This window comes from Sapajus apella, unplaced genomic scaffold, assembly GCF_009761245.1.
Source record: "Sapajus apella isolate SASKATOON/1434 unplaced genomic scaffold, GSC_monkey_1.0 scaffold133, whole genome shotgun sequence".
In the NCBI taxonomy this organism is placed as follows: domain Eukaryota; kingdom Metazoa; phylum Chordata; class Mammalia; order Primates; family Cebidae; genus Sapajus; species Sapajus apella.
Genome location: NW_022437073.1, coordinates 3,282,958 through 3,298,764, shown reverse-complemented (window position 1 = coordinate 3,298,764; position 15,807 = coordinate 3,282,958). Strand labels below are relative to the sequence as shown.

Genomic DNA, 15,807 nt, shown 5'->3' with positions numbered 1-15,807 from the left:
ATAAGATTTACCTTATTGTAGCATTGGCCCATTTAAATACCTTATTGTAGCATTAGTTTATGACATAATAAATTTTGAGTGAGTGGTGCTAGTTGCATTTTTTTCCATCATGTCTGATTCTAGAAACAAAGATTAAACTACCAAAAAGTCTTTATCAAATATTAGCAGTAGAAATAAACCATATCCTTGTAGATTATTTGGTGAAATTATCATATGTAAATGAGTAGCACTTTCAATTTATTATACATATAAGTGATAATTAATCTTTTTCAGGGTCCTCCTGGTCCACAGGGTCCTATTGGCTACCCTGGCCCCCGAGGAGTAAAGGTAACTCTTAAACTGTTTTCACATTATTTACTTTCAATGTGAAGTGTTATAGTCATTTAATACTTCTAATTTATTTCATAGGGAGCAGATGGTGTCAGAGGTCTCAAGGGATCTAAAGGTGAAAAGGTAAATATAATTGTTTAGGTGGTTTTAATTTTTATATATTATGTTAACATTTAAAGTTATTCAACAGACATTTTATTTCTTGTGTATATTGAGTGATTACTTACATACTACACATTGCTAGTCTGATTTTGTACCCTATATCCTGGCAACTTAAAAGCAATGTCTTATATCTTGTGATGAGGGCTAAATACTAGAATAGGAAATAACATGTGTCATAAAGAGAATTAATCCTGCATTTTTTAAATATATGCATAAGTTTCATAAATCATGGGGTTGGCCTTAGGAATTGATTTGCTACAGTATTTAGATGTTACCCAGTTTGATGCATGACAGATAAATGTTTATTCTTTTTTTCTCTACTGAAATCCCCAAAATGTATTTTAAAAAAATTTGGCACAAAACAGGAAAGTTAGAAGTACACTAAATCAACTGGGGAAAGAGGAAGTCTTTCTATATAATATTATACAGAAATCAAAAGTGTTAATAAGAGAGACGTAAAATTAAAATCAGCCAGGAGTGAATGAAATAATGTACCTAAAACTATGAATGAATATGGCATGCATATTTTATAGGGCATTTATAGATAATTGGCTTTTGCTGAAGAATAGGAAATTCAGATTTTTTTTCAAGGATACATTTAATAGGAGTTCAGAACCCAAATCCTTCAAAGATTATGATGAAATGCAAAGGGAATGACATGACTCTGATAGAGTTTGTGTGCCCACCCACATCTCATCTCGAATTATAATCCAATTTGTAATTCCCACCTGTCTAGGGAGCCACATTGTGGGAGGTGATTGGATCATGGGGGCGGTTTCCTCTATGACTTTCCTGATAGTGAGTGTGTTTTAAACGAGATCTGGTTGTTTGATAAGTGTCTGGTGCTTCTCCCTTCTCTCTTTATTTTTCTCCTGCCACCTTGTGAAGAAGGTACTTGTTTCTCCTTTGCCTTCTTCCGTGATTGTAAGTTCCCTGAGGCCTCTCTATCCATGAGGAACTGTGAGTCAATTAAACCTCTTTCCCTTATAGTTTACACAGACTCAGGTAATATCGTTATAGCAGTGTAAAAATGAACTAATACACTCAGAATTAGTATTGAATTAATTCTTACTACAAAATTACATATGAAGTTAAAACAACACATAGTTTTATAGTATAAATATTGCTATGTTTGGTGAGCTATACATGGGTATCAACTATTGCTAATATCATACTCTAATATCATACTCATAATACCAGTCTATTACACTGAGACTGGATAATTTAAGAGAAAAGAGGTTTAATTGGCTCACAGTTGTGCAGGCTGCACAGAAAGCATATTGGCATCTGCTTCTTGGAAGTCCTCAGGAAGCTTCCAGTCATAGTGGAAACCAAAGAGAGCATTGGTTTCCTATGTGCTGGAAGCAGGAGCAGGAGAGGCGAAGAAGATTCCACACATTTTTATACAATCAGATCTCAGAGAGCTCACTCACTATCAGGAGGAGAGCATCGAGTGGATGGTGCTAAACCATTCATGAGAAATCCACCCCCAGGATCATATCACCTCCCACCAGGTTCCACTTCCAACACTGGGGATTACATTTCAACATGAGATCTGGGTGTCAAATATCCAAACAATGTCAAATGCTAATATTTTTTCAAGGACAGTCATTTATTTTCATAGTTACAGTATTATCAAAAGACTTATTTGTAAAGTTTTGGTACCAATGAGGAATGCATAACAAAAAGGGATGGATTTATTATATCCATTATGCTCTATCTGAAAAAAAAAAAAAAAACCCTGCTGTTATATACTAAAAGTAAACCTCTTCTGTAAGGGTCATTGCTGAGTTTAAAATGAGGAAACTGAGGCCAGTATAAGAAAATTAAATGCCAATTTATTCAGCTCCTGGGCTAGGTTCTCTGGTCTGGGGAAAGGGGGCCAGAGAAGTTGCACTGACTTCCTGGGGCGGGGGATTTTTATGGCTAGGAGGAACAAGCAACAGCTGGGTGCTCTGACTGGTTCCATGGGAGCGGGATTGAGATGGGGTGGGCCGCTATTGGTTGGTGGTTTGTTGGGCGGGTTTTCTGGTGTGAGAGCCGGCCAGGGTTTCATTAGCCGGAGACTTCCAGGGGAGACATGTGGCAGAGCTAGGTGCCGAGTGCAGAGCCTGGTGCCAGGTCCAGGGTCAGGTGCTGAGTGCAGAGGTGGGTGTGTCTGGCCTCCCAGCAAGGCAACCAGCCTTACATCTTTTCCTTATAAATTGTCAGATATATTGTATAAAAAAGGCCAGGCATGTCACATTAACTCAGCTACTTTATAGTAATCCCAGTTCATCCTGATCACCATAGATGAACTTCAGAGTACCAAGTGGCTCCCCTATGGGTTTTGGATCCATGGATTCCGTAAACCACAGATCAAAGATACTTAAAAAACAAAAACATTAAATTAAAAATTACAGTATGACTGGGCATGGTGGCACATGCCTATAATCCCAACACTTTGGGATGCCAAAGCAGGAGGATTGCCTAAGCCCAGTAATTCAAGGCCAGCGTGGGCAACATAGTGAGACCTCATCTCTACAGAGTATTTTAAAAATTAGCCAGGTGCTCTGTTACGCACCTGTAGTCCCAGCTACTTGGGAGGTTGAGGAGGGAGAGTTGCTTGAGCTCAGGAGGTCCAGGCTGCAATAAGCTGTGATTAAGCTACTATACTCCAGCCAGGATGACAGATTGAGACCCTGTCAAAACAAAAAAACAAAAAAACTGCAATGCAACAATACACAATAATAAGAATTTTAAAAATATATAATTTGAAAACTATTTATATAGCATTTAAATTTTGTTAGATATTATAAGTAATTTAGAGGTGATTTCAAGTATACAGGAGAATTTGGGTAGGCTAAAAGTGAATACTATCTCATTCATTTTATATCAAGAACTTGAGCATCCACAGATTTTGGTATAGGGAGATGAGTTAGGGTTCTGGAATCAATCACCCCTAGATACCAAGACTGTATAGTGTCTCACTGAATTGACAAAGGAGCATGGTAGTGAGTCAGGTACAGTTTCACGTGTGATTTGTAGGTTGCCTATACTGAAAATAATGTCTCTGGTTAGAATTTTTCTTGTTAAGACTTTTAAGCATCAGTTCAAATGTTTTTCTCTGGAATTTGTGCCTATCAAGGACTTTTAGAGGAAGTAGGCAGCGTTCAAAAGAAAAGTGCCTGACTGGGATGGGGATGTTGTTAATTGCTAAAACTTATTAGGAGATTTGCAAAGTGAGGGAAGCAAATAAAACAAATGACTAGGCTGGAGGCAGTGGCTCATGCCTGTTATCCCAGCACTTTGGGAGGCCAAGGTGGGTAGATAGCCTCAGGTCAGGAGTTTGAGATCAGCCTGACCAACACAGTAAAACCCTGTCTTTACTAAAAATACAAATAATTAGCTGGGCATAGTGACGGGAGCCTGTAATCCTAGCTACTTAGGAGGCTGAGGCAGGCTAATCACTTGAACCTGGGTGGCGGAGGTTGCAGTGAGCCGAGATCGCATCATTGCACTCTACCCTGGGCAACAAGAACAAAACTCAATCTCTAAAGAAAAAAAAAAAATACATATATATGTAAGTGACTAGATATATGTGAGGACAAAGCCATATAGGAAAAAATTAAGATATATTTTATGTATGTAGGGAAATATCTTAACAAATTGTTCATTGTTTTGAGGGTGTATGGTCTTAGAAGATGCAAGTATATATATAGAGGAAAATAACTAAAATTTTAAATTGGGAACCAAAAGCTCTGGGTTCTCATTCTAGTTTTCCTGCTTACTTTTCCTGACCCTCATTTGAAGCCTGTAAAATAAAGAAAATGTCCTAAAAATTTTTAAAGTCATTTTTCAGATATATCTTTTATTCTATCCAATATACAAATCAAGTAGTAAATTATGTCTTATTACAGATTACAATTTATTTTTCTAAATTAAAAAATTAGAGAAATTTTACATAAACATTAAATTTTTTAATGGTAAGAATTCTTTATATTTTCAAACTATGAAGGATTAAATCCTGATGAATTTTTATGTGCCTTATTTATTTTGTTTTTCTGAGTATGCAAGATAATTGATCTTTTCTCTCAAAAGAGACAGAAGAAAATGGAAAATATTTTATCTATAATGATATTGGTTGTTAACTAAAAGTAAAATAGCAAGTTAATACTTTAATTTTGACTAAAATTCTCCATTTTTTAGCCACAGATTTGTCTCTTAAGCCTGAAGCAATGTGGTTCAATAAATTGGGTGGCATAGATAAATTCCATCTTTATACATCTTCTAAAACTATGTTTTGTTTTTTTCTTATCTAGTCATTTTAATACTAGAAATCTTAATAGCTTAATATGTCACTTGTTAAAAAATGACATTTGTTATAAGGAAATACCTAATTGAATCATCTAATTGTTTTTAAAACGTGAATATGCTGAAATCCAAAACACAAGAAAAATAGCCTCGCTGTCAACTGAGTTCTTACTTTAAAAATAAGTTAAAAATAAAACTCTGTCTGAAACAATTCTAAAAGCTATCAGTGATTTTAGATGAAGTGCAGTATTCTGTAAACTAAGTGTGTCAACTGTGTAATTACATTTTTCTACTGGGAGAAGGTAATGGAGACAGTTGTCAATAGCATGTTAAGTGGTCATTTTCAGCTCTTAAGCCTCTGCCTTTGCCCAGTCACATTCAGTACAGAGAGCATCCTCCTTCTTACAAGGCCACTTTATGGGCAGGATGGTGAAAATGGCATGGTTTCTCTTGAAAAAAAATAAGCAAACAGACAAAAAACTCCAGGCATGCCAGAATTATTTTTGTATGCAAGATACCAGTTTGAAGCTCTTTTTCCAGGGTTAGGTCTCATATATTTGTGATTACCCAGTATTTGGTATTTTCCAGATTTTAATATACCTTGCCAAACTCACCCTGCGGCCTTTAGTAAATGATTATTGAACATTATGGTCACTGAAGGTCCAAAACATGTTTGGCACTGGAAACTCACAGGTTAATTAGGCAGGATTCTTGTGTTCAGCCATTTAGTAGAAGGAAAGCAACCTATGATCTAGTAAATTTAGGACAGCATATTGTTGGACTAATAAATATTCAGTGAAGGCCACAGGATGGAGAGGTTAATTTTAGGAGGAATTCAAGACAAAAGACTGAAGAAGTGAACAAGGGCTAGATCATGTGATAAACAGAGGTATCTTATATCGATTATTAGCAATTTGATACCATTGGGATATTTTAAAGCAAAAATTGATGTGACCAATTTTGTATTATAAAGAGGCCATCTAGGCAGCAAGATGTGGAGGTATCTGGGCCTATCCTTCCTCACTTTGTTTTCACACACAGCCCAAAACGTTCTTTTTTGAAATTCTCAAATTAAATCTATTTCCTACTACCAACTGAAATACAACCCCTCCATCAAACCCTCCTCATTAACCTCCTGCCTCACCACCCCCTCCACCAGCACCATACAGCGTCATCATTATGTTCACGATTTTGGCCTTCTTCTCTGAGCACCCTTTCTACTTCATCTGTACCAAAATGACTGCAAATGTCCCACTTTCAGAGTGGTTTTTTTTGCGGCAGATGGCGGGGGGCAGGCATGGGGTCTCCCTCTGTTGCCAAGCCTGGAGTGCAGCAAACAGATCTCTGTTCACTGAAGCCTCTGCTTCCTAGGTTCAAGCAATTCTTGTGTGCAGCCTCCTGAGTAGCTGGGACAACAGGCATCCAGCACCATGCTCTGCTAATTTTTCTATTTTTAGTAGAAACGAGGTTTCACCATGTTGGCCAAGGTGGTCTCGAACTCCTTATCTTGGATGATCCACGCCCCTCAGCCTCCCAAAGTGCTGGGATTACTGGCATGAGCCACCGTGCCTGGCCTACTTTCAGATTTAACTGGTAAAACAAAAACCTCAAAATATTCCACAGCACTTTGAATGAGTAATTGTTCAATTAATTTTATTGAATACATGAATGATTATTTCTTAGTAATTTAATTTTTTCTTGAACTTAAGAGATAGTAAGGTTGTTTATGAAACTTACTTAAAAATCCAGGTTTAAATAAGAATGATAGAACATATTTCCATAGCCAAAATTGCTCCTTTGTTTATTAAAGGAGTCCCAGTCTTCAGCATTGTTGCTCTGTGCATATAGTGCCATAATGAACAATTCGACATGTAAAGGATATTATTAATTTCTATTTTATATAATTAATTTTACCTGAAAGGAGATTGTAAGATACAGATAGCATTGAGCTAGAAAGCATTTATCTAAAGGATATGATAAAAAATATACAATAAAAAAATCATAGGCATAAATTAGTAAATTAAGGGAAAATCATTTTATTTATTTTATTTGTTAATCTAGAGCTCTTGTAATACAAAGGTAAAATGATAATTATTTAAGTGTTTTCTTTTTTTGTTTTTGGGGGAGGGCTTGGGTGGGGAGGCAAGTTCTCGCTCTGTCACCAGGTTTGACTGGGGTAGCACGATCATGGCTTACTGCAGCCTTGACTTCCTGGGCTCAAGCGATCCTCCCACCGCAGTTTTTTGAGTAGCTATGATTACAGGCACGTGTTCCCACACCTGGCTAATTTTTGCATTTTTTATAGAGACGGGATTTTGCCATGTTGCCCAGGCTGGCCTCAAACTCCTGGGCTTGAAAAATCTGTCCACCTCGGCATCCTAAACTGCTGGTATTACAGGCATCAACCATCACATCAGGCTAAATATTTACTTTTAATTTGTTTAGTATAGAATACATGTTGTTATAAGAGAATGGTTATTTCCATCATAAAATAAGATGATTTAATGAACATATTTGTGAAAAATATCATAGGGTAATTTATAACCAATAATTGTGAAAAAATGAGATGATAGTGGGGATCAGAATCTGTGGCTGGAGTTGGAAAAGGGAGGAGGAGGCTTTAAAACTAGCATTCATATTTCTCAAAAATAATTAGTCCTCATTATCAGCACATAAATTTTTATAGCAATATTTTAGATTACTCCAAAGGACTGATTAAACTCCTATTTAATCCTTTTTATAATGTTTTAGGGTGAAGATGGTTTTCCAGGATTCAAAGGTGACATGGGTCTTAAAGGTGACAGAGTAAGTATAAAGAAAATGTGCACTAGTACATAAAAGTATATATATATACACACACACACATATATATATATATATAATGTTAAACATAAATAAAGGAAAAATATATGCATATATATATATATATACACACACACACATATATATGTGCATAGCAAGCACAGGATAAATAAAATGTTTGTATTACCCAAGTCTTTGCTTTTTTAAGTTTTTATACAAAGATTTAGGCATTTTAATTTTTGTGGAGATAGTGCAGTGTCAATTGTCTTTTAGATGATATATTTCCATAAGTTCCATAATAAACATGCACACGTGCGTGCGCGCACACACGCACACATGTGTTAATATTGTTTATGCACAGGACCTTAGAAGGTTATGATCAAATTACTAGGAGTATTTTGATAAGTTTGTTCTAAATTTTGTTCATATATAATGAGCTATGTTGCCTGGAAGTATATGTCTGCAGCTTTCATGAATTTTCGTTGTATGTTGGTGTTCAATTTTTGAATGTAAAAATAGTAGCTTTTTCTAATACATTATAGAAAACAAACGGAAATATTCGTTATCTAAAGTATATTAAATGCTTTATTGGGAATATTTATTTTAAGTAATATACTAGTACCTGATACATCTGAGCAAAGAAGCATTCTATAGGAAGTATGTGTTTTCCTAAAATTCAAATGAAGTCTGCATGCAGGATTGAGGGCAATAGCATCCATATACAAGTTCTTAAACATTAAAGATAAATGCCACATACAAAATAGAGATATTTTTCTTGTGTTCCAAACAGTAATTTCCGAAGCTACTGACCGATCTTTATTATTATTTTTTCCCTTTCTCTCTGCAACACAGATGCGTTAAAAGCAATTTAATGTCATATATGGTAGCATCAGACTTTTGTAGATTTTCAAATGTCAGAATATATTCAGTCATTTCTTAAATAGAAGTCAAACACTTTCAAGCCTCTTTGTCGTGAACAAAAACCTGAGTAAACACATCAAAGTTGAAAACTCTGACTTTTCAGAAGACTGTAATTTATGCCTTTCATTCTCCAAATTTGTAACTAGCCGATAGGTTTATCTTGCCTGCTGCCCAGGCAGAGCTGATTTATCAAGACAGGGGAATGGCAGTAGAGAAAGAGTTTAATACACATAGAGTTGGCTGAATACAAGACTGGAGTTTTATTATTACTCAAATCTGCTTTCACAAGAATTTGGAGGATAGGGTTTCTAAAGATAGTTTGGTGGGAAAGAGGCTAGGAAATGGGAGCTGCTGCCTAGTTGAGGTGCAATCATAGGGGTGTGGAAAATGGTCCTTGTGTGCTGAGTCAGCTTCTGGCTGGGGACCATGGGCCCACTTAAGTCACGAGTCATGGGTCTGGGTGAAGTCATCTGGTTGTCAGAAATGCAAAAGTCTGAAAAGACATCTCAAAAGGCCAGTCTTATATTCTACACAGTGATGTTATTTACAGGAGTAATTGGAAAAGTACAAACATTGTAACTTCGGGAAAAATGACTAGTCACTTTTTACTATGCCCACATTTTAGTGGAATTTACACCCCTCTCATAATTCTAACCTTGTGGCCTTGTATTAGTTTTTACGAAGGCAGATTTGTTTGGGGAATAACTATCATCCATTGAACTATAAACTACATTTCTCCCAATGTTAGCTTGGCCCATGCCCAGGAATGATCAAGGGCAGTTTGAAGGTAAAAGGCAAGATGAAGTTTGTCAGATCAGATCCCTTTCACTGTCATAATTTTTTCAGTGTTATAATCTTTGTAAAGGCAGTTTCGTTTTCACTCATAAGAACGTTGTTACTCTGTGCCTCAGGGAGAAGTTGGTCAAATTGGCCCAAGAGGGGAAGACGGCCCTGAAGGGCCCAAAGGTAGAGCAGGCCCAACTGGAGACCCAGGTCCTTCCGGTCAAGCAGGAGAAAAGGTTAGTCAATGACTTTAAATCCACAGGTACTCTTGCAGATGAGGTTTCATTATCATTTTAAATTCTTTCAATAACTGCTGTCAGAAATTGAGCTCCTAATACCTTAAAGATGAAATGTGTCATTATCGTTTTAAATTTGCAACCATTACATTTCAGTGTAACATTAGGCAACATTAAAATGTGCTTTCATGAAGTATTTAGTGATATGGTAAATTTTCAATAATGTACTGTAAAGTTAAATTTGTTAAAAAAGCAAGAAATGTCTATGACAAGTATTATCACATTATGTACACTAAAGCCAAATATAAATAATCTCTTATGGATGGAATTCAAATGATTCCTTTTCTTTCATTCATATATATACACCTATACATATACAATATATATATATATATACACACAATATATATATAGATATATACAGACATATATATATATATAATATATAGATAGATAGATAGATAGATAGATATAGTCTATACTTTAATAGGGGATTAAATTAAATTCCTATTAAATACTCCTAAGAGGTAAAATCATGAGATGGATAACTCTTTTGTCAGTCCTCATTTTCTAGTCCCCTATGTCCTCCTCAGCCATGTAGAATCAGCTACTCTTAGAACTCTTCCACATTAGATGTTTAGAATTAAAGGATGTGCCATTAAAGGATGAAAGAATCAATGAAAGAGGGTCTACTTATGGTTTTGGACCAAATAGAATCATCTTTTATTTTTTCCACTTAAATATGCATCTCACATAATAAGTATATTGAAAATTACTGGTATTCAGGCCCAACTTTAAGAGACTTTAATTTTAATCTGGGCTTGACACAAGTATCAATATGTTTTAAAACATACCCAGATAATCCTAATATTCATTGTTTTGAGAGACACTGGGTATTATGTACTGTGTCAAAAATGTTTGCAACCATTACATTTACATTTCAATATAATATTAGGCAACATTTTAATTTGCCTTTATGGAGTATTTAGTGACATGGCAAATTTTTGAAATATACTAGAAAGTTAAATTTAATAAGAAATGTCTATGACAAGCATTATGGCATTATACACTAAATCAAAATATCAATAATAATCTCTTGCTGGTATAATTCAAATCCTTTTCTGTATGTATATGCCTATATTTTCTACAATAAACATGCCATTATTCTATAAAATAAAGAAAATAGAATCCCCCTCCATCCTATCTCAGAAAGAAAATATATTATATAGGTATTATATAGAGGTTGCAAATAGACAAAAAGAAAATTTCCTCATGTCATTATGAATCATCTGATGTGACAGTTGTTATAGAATTTCATGCTTTGAAACTTCCACAGTTTCACACTTTGAAAAAACATTGCTATTTGTAAATTGATGAACAATGTTACAGTGCTTCAGCAGCAGAAGGAAAAGATCAGGGGAAAACAAGGCCTTATGAGGCATTTAAACGCTTTCATTTAAAATGCTCCATGCCAGTAGTTAAAGGCTATCCTGGACCTTTCTGGCTTCTTAGACCCTGTCATGTGTAAATAGTCACACAACCTATTGTGATAAATCAGGAGCTTAAACTATCCCACGGTTCTTTTCTTCTTTAACATTTCATTAGTATTTGTTCGTTTATCGAAGGTGCCTGTCATCCTATTGAAAATAAATCTTTCTGTCAGAATTTATTTTAAAATGACTTTAAAATGAATTAGAGTATATACATACATTCTAATATGATAATTAACAAAGAAAACAAATAACTTGGGATCATAATTAGGTAATTTTACTAATCTTGAAATCGATGGTATAAAACAAGCTGTGATAACTAAATGTACCCAAGGGGACATCATTATAAGTATGCTTCTTAGGATTTGTTTGCATATTTTCCATCTGAAGACTACTTATCTATGCAATGCTGATCATGACTCAGATAGCTCTTTAGTTCAATCTGCAATAACAAGATCATAAACCGTGTTCTTAATTTCTTTCCTTGTTTCATCCAATAAAATACGTTTATTCACAAACTTCTGTTCATTTTTTATCAATACACATACAAATTTGAACTTGAGTTCATTTTCCATTTTTAGTTGTTTAACGTATATTGAAAATAATGACACTTTATGCTTTCTAATGTTTAAGACATTCGTAAATAATATTTTATAAATGAAGTATTATGCTTCTATAAGTATCTTATTAAGGAAAGGTATGCATAGTAAAATTCCACATACATAATTGATTCAATTCATTTATTTGTTATCTTTCTGCCTGTTTTTTAAATTAACGCTTTGTTAAGATAGAAATTTTAGGGATGTGAATTGTTTAGGATAATATGTTAAACCATCTGCTATTTGTTACACATTGTTGGACTTATCATTATAACTTACAACTTGTTTTAGCAGTTTTAGATTGAAGGTAACCTCATTGCACTGGAACAAAATAGCATATTCAGTTACCTGCTTAGAAGAATAAACACTCCACAAAAACCACCATTCTTAGCTAAAGCTCTCAATACACATTGTATTTATTAATCCAGATATTCTAAGACATTAGAGTGAAAGAAGAAATTTGGCTTAAAATTTATTTCTGAATTTCTTTGCATATCTAAGCTTTACTTAGAAAACTCATGATCTCTTGTTTTATATTTAGACTGGGATGAATAAAATAACTTTATCAAAAAGAATTACTCTTGTTGGAGTGATAAAATCTAAATATTGTGCCAATTACATCAACTAATTTAAAATAGTATTTAATGTTGAAAAAAGCTTAGGAGTATTTTTAGCTGTGCTTTAGAATTCACAAAGGAGTTAGAGTTTTCTTTAAAAGCACAGGATTCATGTACCTAAAGAAGGCACCATCACTTACATAAGAAAGTTTAAGTTAGACAACATTATCACTTTAGAAATATGTTCAAAGCAACAATTTTCTTATTACATGAAAAAACATAATGAAGGTAAATAATGATCAAAACTTGCAAATCTTCCTTTTGACTGTACAATATGTGATTCTAATATTTAGACAAAATACTAAAATTATGTAAACTTAATTCAACTTAAAATATTATTTGTATTATTATATATTTTAACTATAGGGAAAACTTGGAGTTCCAGGATTACCAGGATATCCAGGAAGACAAGGTCCAAAGGTAAAACAGCTTGATATATTTATAGTTTATTGACATTTTGTGAAGACAATATTAATCACATATGGTTACCTTACAGTTTGTAACACATCTATGTTATGATTAGTACTGAAAAATAATTTCACAAGGGAAAATCATAGGGCATGTGGACACCTGGAGTGCAGGGAGCTCAAAGAGCTTAGGTGATTATGGATTGCAGCATTTTAAGAGGTAGGTCATGAAAGGAAGGCATAATCGGTACTTCTTTCCAATTGGAATAAGAACTATCCTAGTGTATCTGGAATTTTAACATGGATGACATTTGATGGACAATAGCTTTTGATTTCCTTTCTATTACCATAAGGTTTTAAATTATCACTTGATATGTTTTTTAATTAATACACCTTTCACACTGTCTGTTACCCTCGTTTCCATGAGTATTTTTTTGCCAGGATTGCCATAACAAACCTCCACAAACTTATTAACTTAAAACAACAGAAATTCACTGTCTTACAGTTCCGGAGGCCAGAAGTATGAAATCAAGGTGTCCCCAAGCCATGCTGACTCCAAAGTTTCTAGTAAAGAATCTGTCCTTGCCTCTCCCTGCTTCTGGTGGCCCCAGGCATTCCTTGGCTTGTGGCTTCATAAAATCAGTCTCTGTCCCCTTCTTTATATGGCCCTTTTTCTGTGCATCTTCTTCTCTTCTGTCTTTTTTAAGGACATTTACCATTGGATTTAGGGACCAGCAGGACAATCCAGGAGGATCTCATTTCCTTAATTTAATAACGTTTGGCAAGACTTTTTTTTTTTTTTTTTCCAAGTAAAGTAACATTCATAGATTTGGATATGGATATATCTTTTGAGGAGCCACCATTCAATTCATTGTATCACTCAAATCTCTTTTTTAGCTATTTGAAATATATATATTTTAAGCATAAAAATATGGTTTTAAAAACGCATATTTACCGTGGTGTACTATTTTTCTCAAACGAATCTTAACACTTTGTTAAGGATCCACTTGATACATTCAGTAGTTAAATTAAGCTTGTTAATTTAATTAATATATAAATGATGATTATTAATAACAGAGTGGTTATGATATGGGAGGGGACAGAGAAGTGCTGGGTAGTTTCATTTATGTCACTCTTTTAATTATATATACATGAGATTATATCAAGCTGTTTATTGAATTTGACCCATTCAGGCATAACAGACACAATAGATAGGGCAAATCCTGCTCTGTAACATTCTTAAACATTTAACTATTTATAAGTTTCACATATAACGATGGGAGACAAACATGTCCTTCTTTTTGAATCTGTAAACCACATGCCCTTGTGGCCCCTGATTGCCACGTGATAACACTCTCTTAGGCTTGCTGTATAGCTTTGTCTTACAATTTTTTCATTGAGTTTCCAAAAAAATACTTACTTCCTTGAGTAGCAGGGGATAAATATAATGCTTTTGAACGCTTCTAAAATAAGATTTATGCCCTCTGTGATTTAAAAATAATACAGGCATAATTTAAATATTTTCTGGCTGTACTCAGAACATTAATACTTTTTACTATTTAAATATTGTCTCTTATATGCGGCTCTGTCTCTGAGTTAGCATCCTTTCAAATGTCAAGCATTTTCACAAATATTATGAGTAAAAAGGAACCATTCACTGCATAATCCAGGACCTCCAGCTGTCCTTACAGCACTTCATGCATTCTTAATCTATGAAGTTAAATTATGATTGTTTTGTTTTGAATTAAAAACATAGAAAATTGTCAAAATATTACATGAATGAGCAAAATTTTGTTTTATGAAATTATTTAAAATTTTGTTTTTTCCCCAAGTTAATTCTCTGATCAGTATTATATGAATTATTTTTATTATCAAAATGCAATAGAATAACTAAACAGAAATGTTTCCTCCTAGAGATATCCAATACTTTTTAATCCTTTTACCAAAATGTCCGAAATTTTGTTCTTTATTTCTTCATATTGCTTCTCTTCGTAACTCATTGACTATTTCTATGATCAAAAAGCCCTTAAGTTTCTCTGTTCCAAAATGAAAAACTCATTGGGACATCAAAGATCAAAATTAGCTTCACATTTTTTTTCCTGTGTGTAAGCTGATGAATTTTGAATAAATTTAAATTTTTATTTTACTAAAGTGAAATTCTATTAGCAGTTTCTTTCAAGCAGATTAAAGACTGTAAGTGGACATTATATGAATTTCTTAGTAGCAATATTAACCATAAAGGTATCAAAAAGATGTAGCACAAATGTGCTCTAAAATGATAACTGGTCCATAAAATAAAATCGATTTTAAGGTAGGATACTTTTATATTTCAGATAGCATTTTAAAAATTTCACATTTTTTAGTTGCACATTTATTGACTGAGCCAATTTCACAATTAATCTTTGACTTTATGGCCTTTGTGTTTTTCCATGTAAAAACAGGTACTATATGTTCATAGAAATTATATATTTTAGTGATAATTCCTCATGTGGGAAGCAAAAAAATAACATTTCCATATATTCAACAGATTAATTGGTGGGTTGAACATTTTTCTGTGTTTTCTCTCAATTTTCTAGAGCATAAACTATGTAAGAAAATAAATTTATGAAATACAAAATTGATACATAAGGTCCGTTTGTTTAAATGAGATATCTATAAATATGTTTAGTTGTCTCTTCTAGTCAAGACAGAACTGAATATTTGTCTCCCCTGCCTCAAAGTTTTTGTTTTTATACTGGATTATACTTATTTGTTCCATTCCTGTAATAGTCACATGGTAATACTGTGCTAGACATAACTATCTGATTCTATGTAGAGAAAGAAAAGTGATTTTGAAAGGTCTTCCAAATGCAGTGTGCAGAGATTTTTTTTTTTTCCCTAGTATGTGAATATTACACATCCCAACAGTTCTTCTCAGACTGATCACAAGTTAGCTATATAGGCATGTAATGACACATATAGGAAAACATGTTATAAAAAGCAGCTTAGAGTGTATCCTTCGGGTTATTATTTTGACTATCAGCTGCCGTGGGGCATCACATACAATTTTCCTTACCTGCTTTAATAATGCGCAGGAAACACAAATTGATAGCATCTTACCTTCCTGATAAGTGTGTAATATTCACTACTTTCAAATTGGGAATAAGGCTAAATAGTTACCTCCTGTG

The 15,807-nt window shown here is 33.9% G+C and overlaps 1 protein-coding gene across 3 annotated transcripts in view; it reads left to right on the top strand.

Moving 5' to 3' along the window:
- The window catches only part of COL11A1 (collagen type XI alpha 1 chain), a 213,456-nt gene that overhangs the window by 99,915 nt on the left and 97,734 nt on the right, over positions 1-15,807 (top strand). For all 3 annotated transcript variants that reach the window (XM_032262929.1, XM_032262930.1, XM_032262931.1), the window contains 5 exons: positions 274-327; positions 409-453; positions 7,537-7,590; positions 9,420-9,527; positions 12,600-12,653. In XM_032262929.1, coding sequence (XP_032118820.1) covers positions 274-327; positions 409-453; positions 7,537-7,590; positions 9,420-9,527; positions 12,600-12,653 — 315 coding nt within the window. The remainder of the gene's footprint in view (positions 1-273; positions 328-408; positions 454-7,536; positions 7,591-9,419; positions 9,528-12,599; positions 12,654-15,807) is intronic.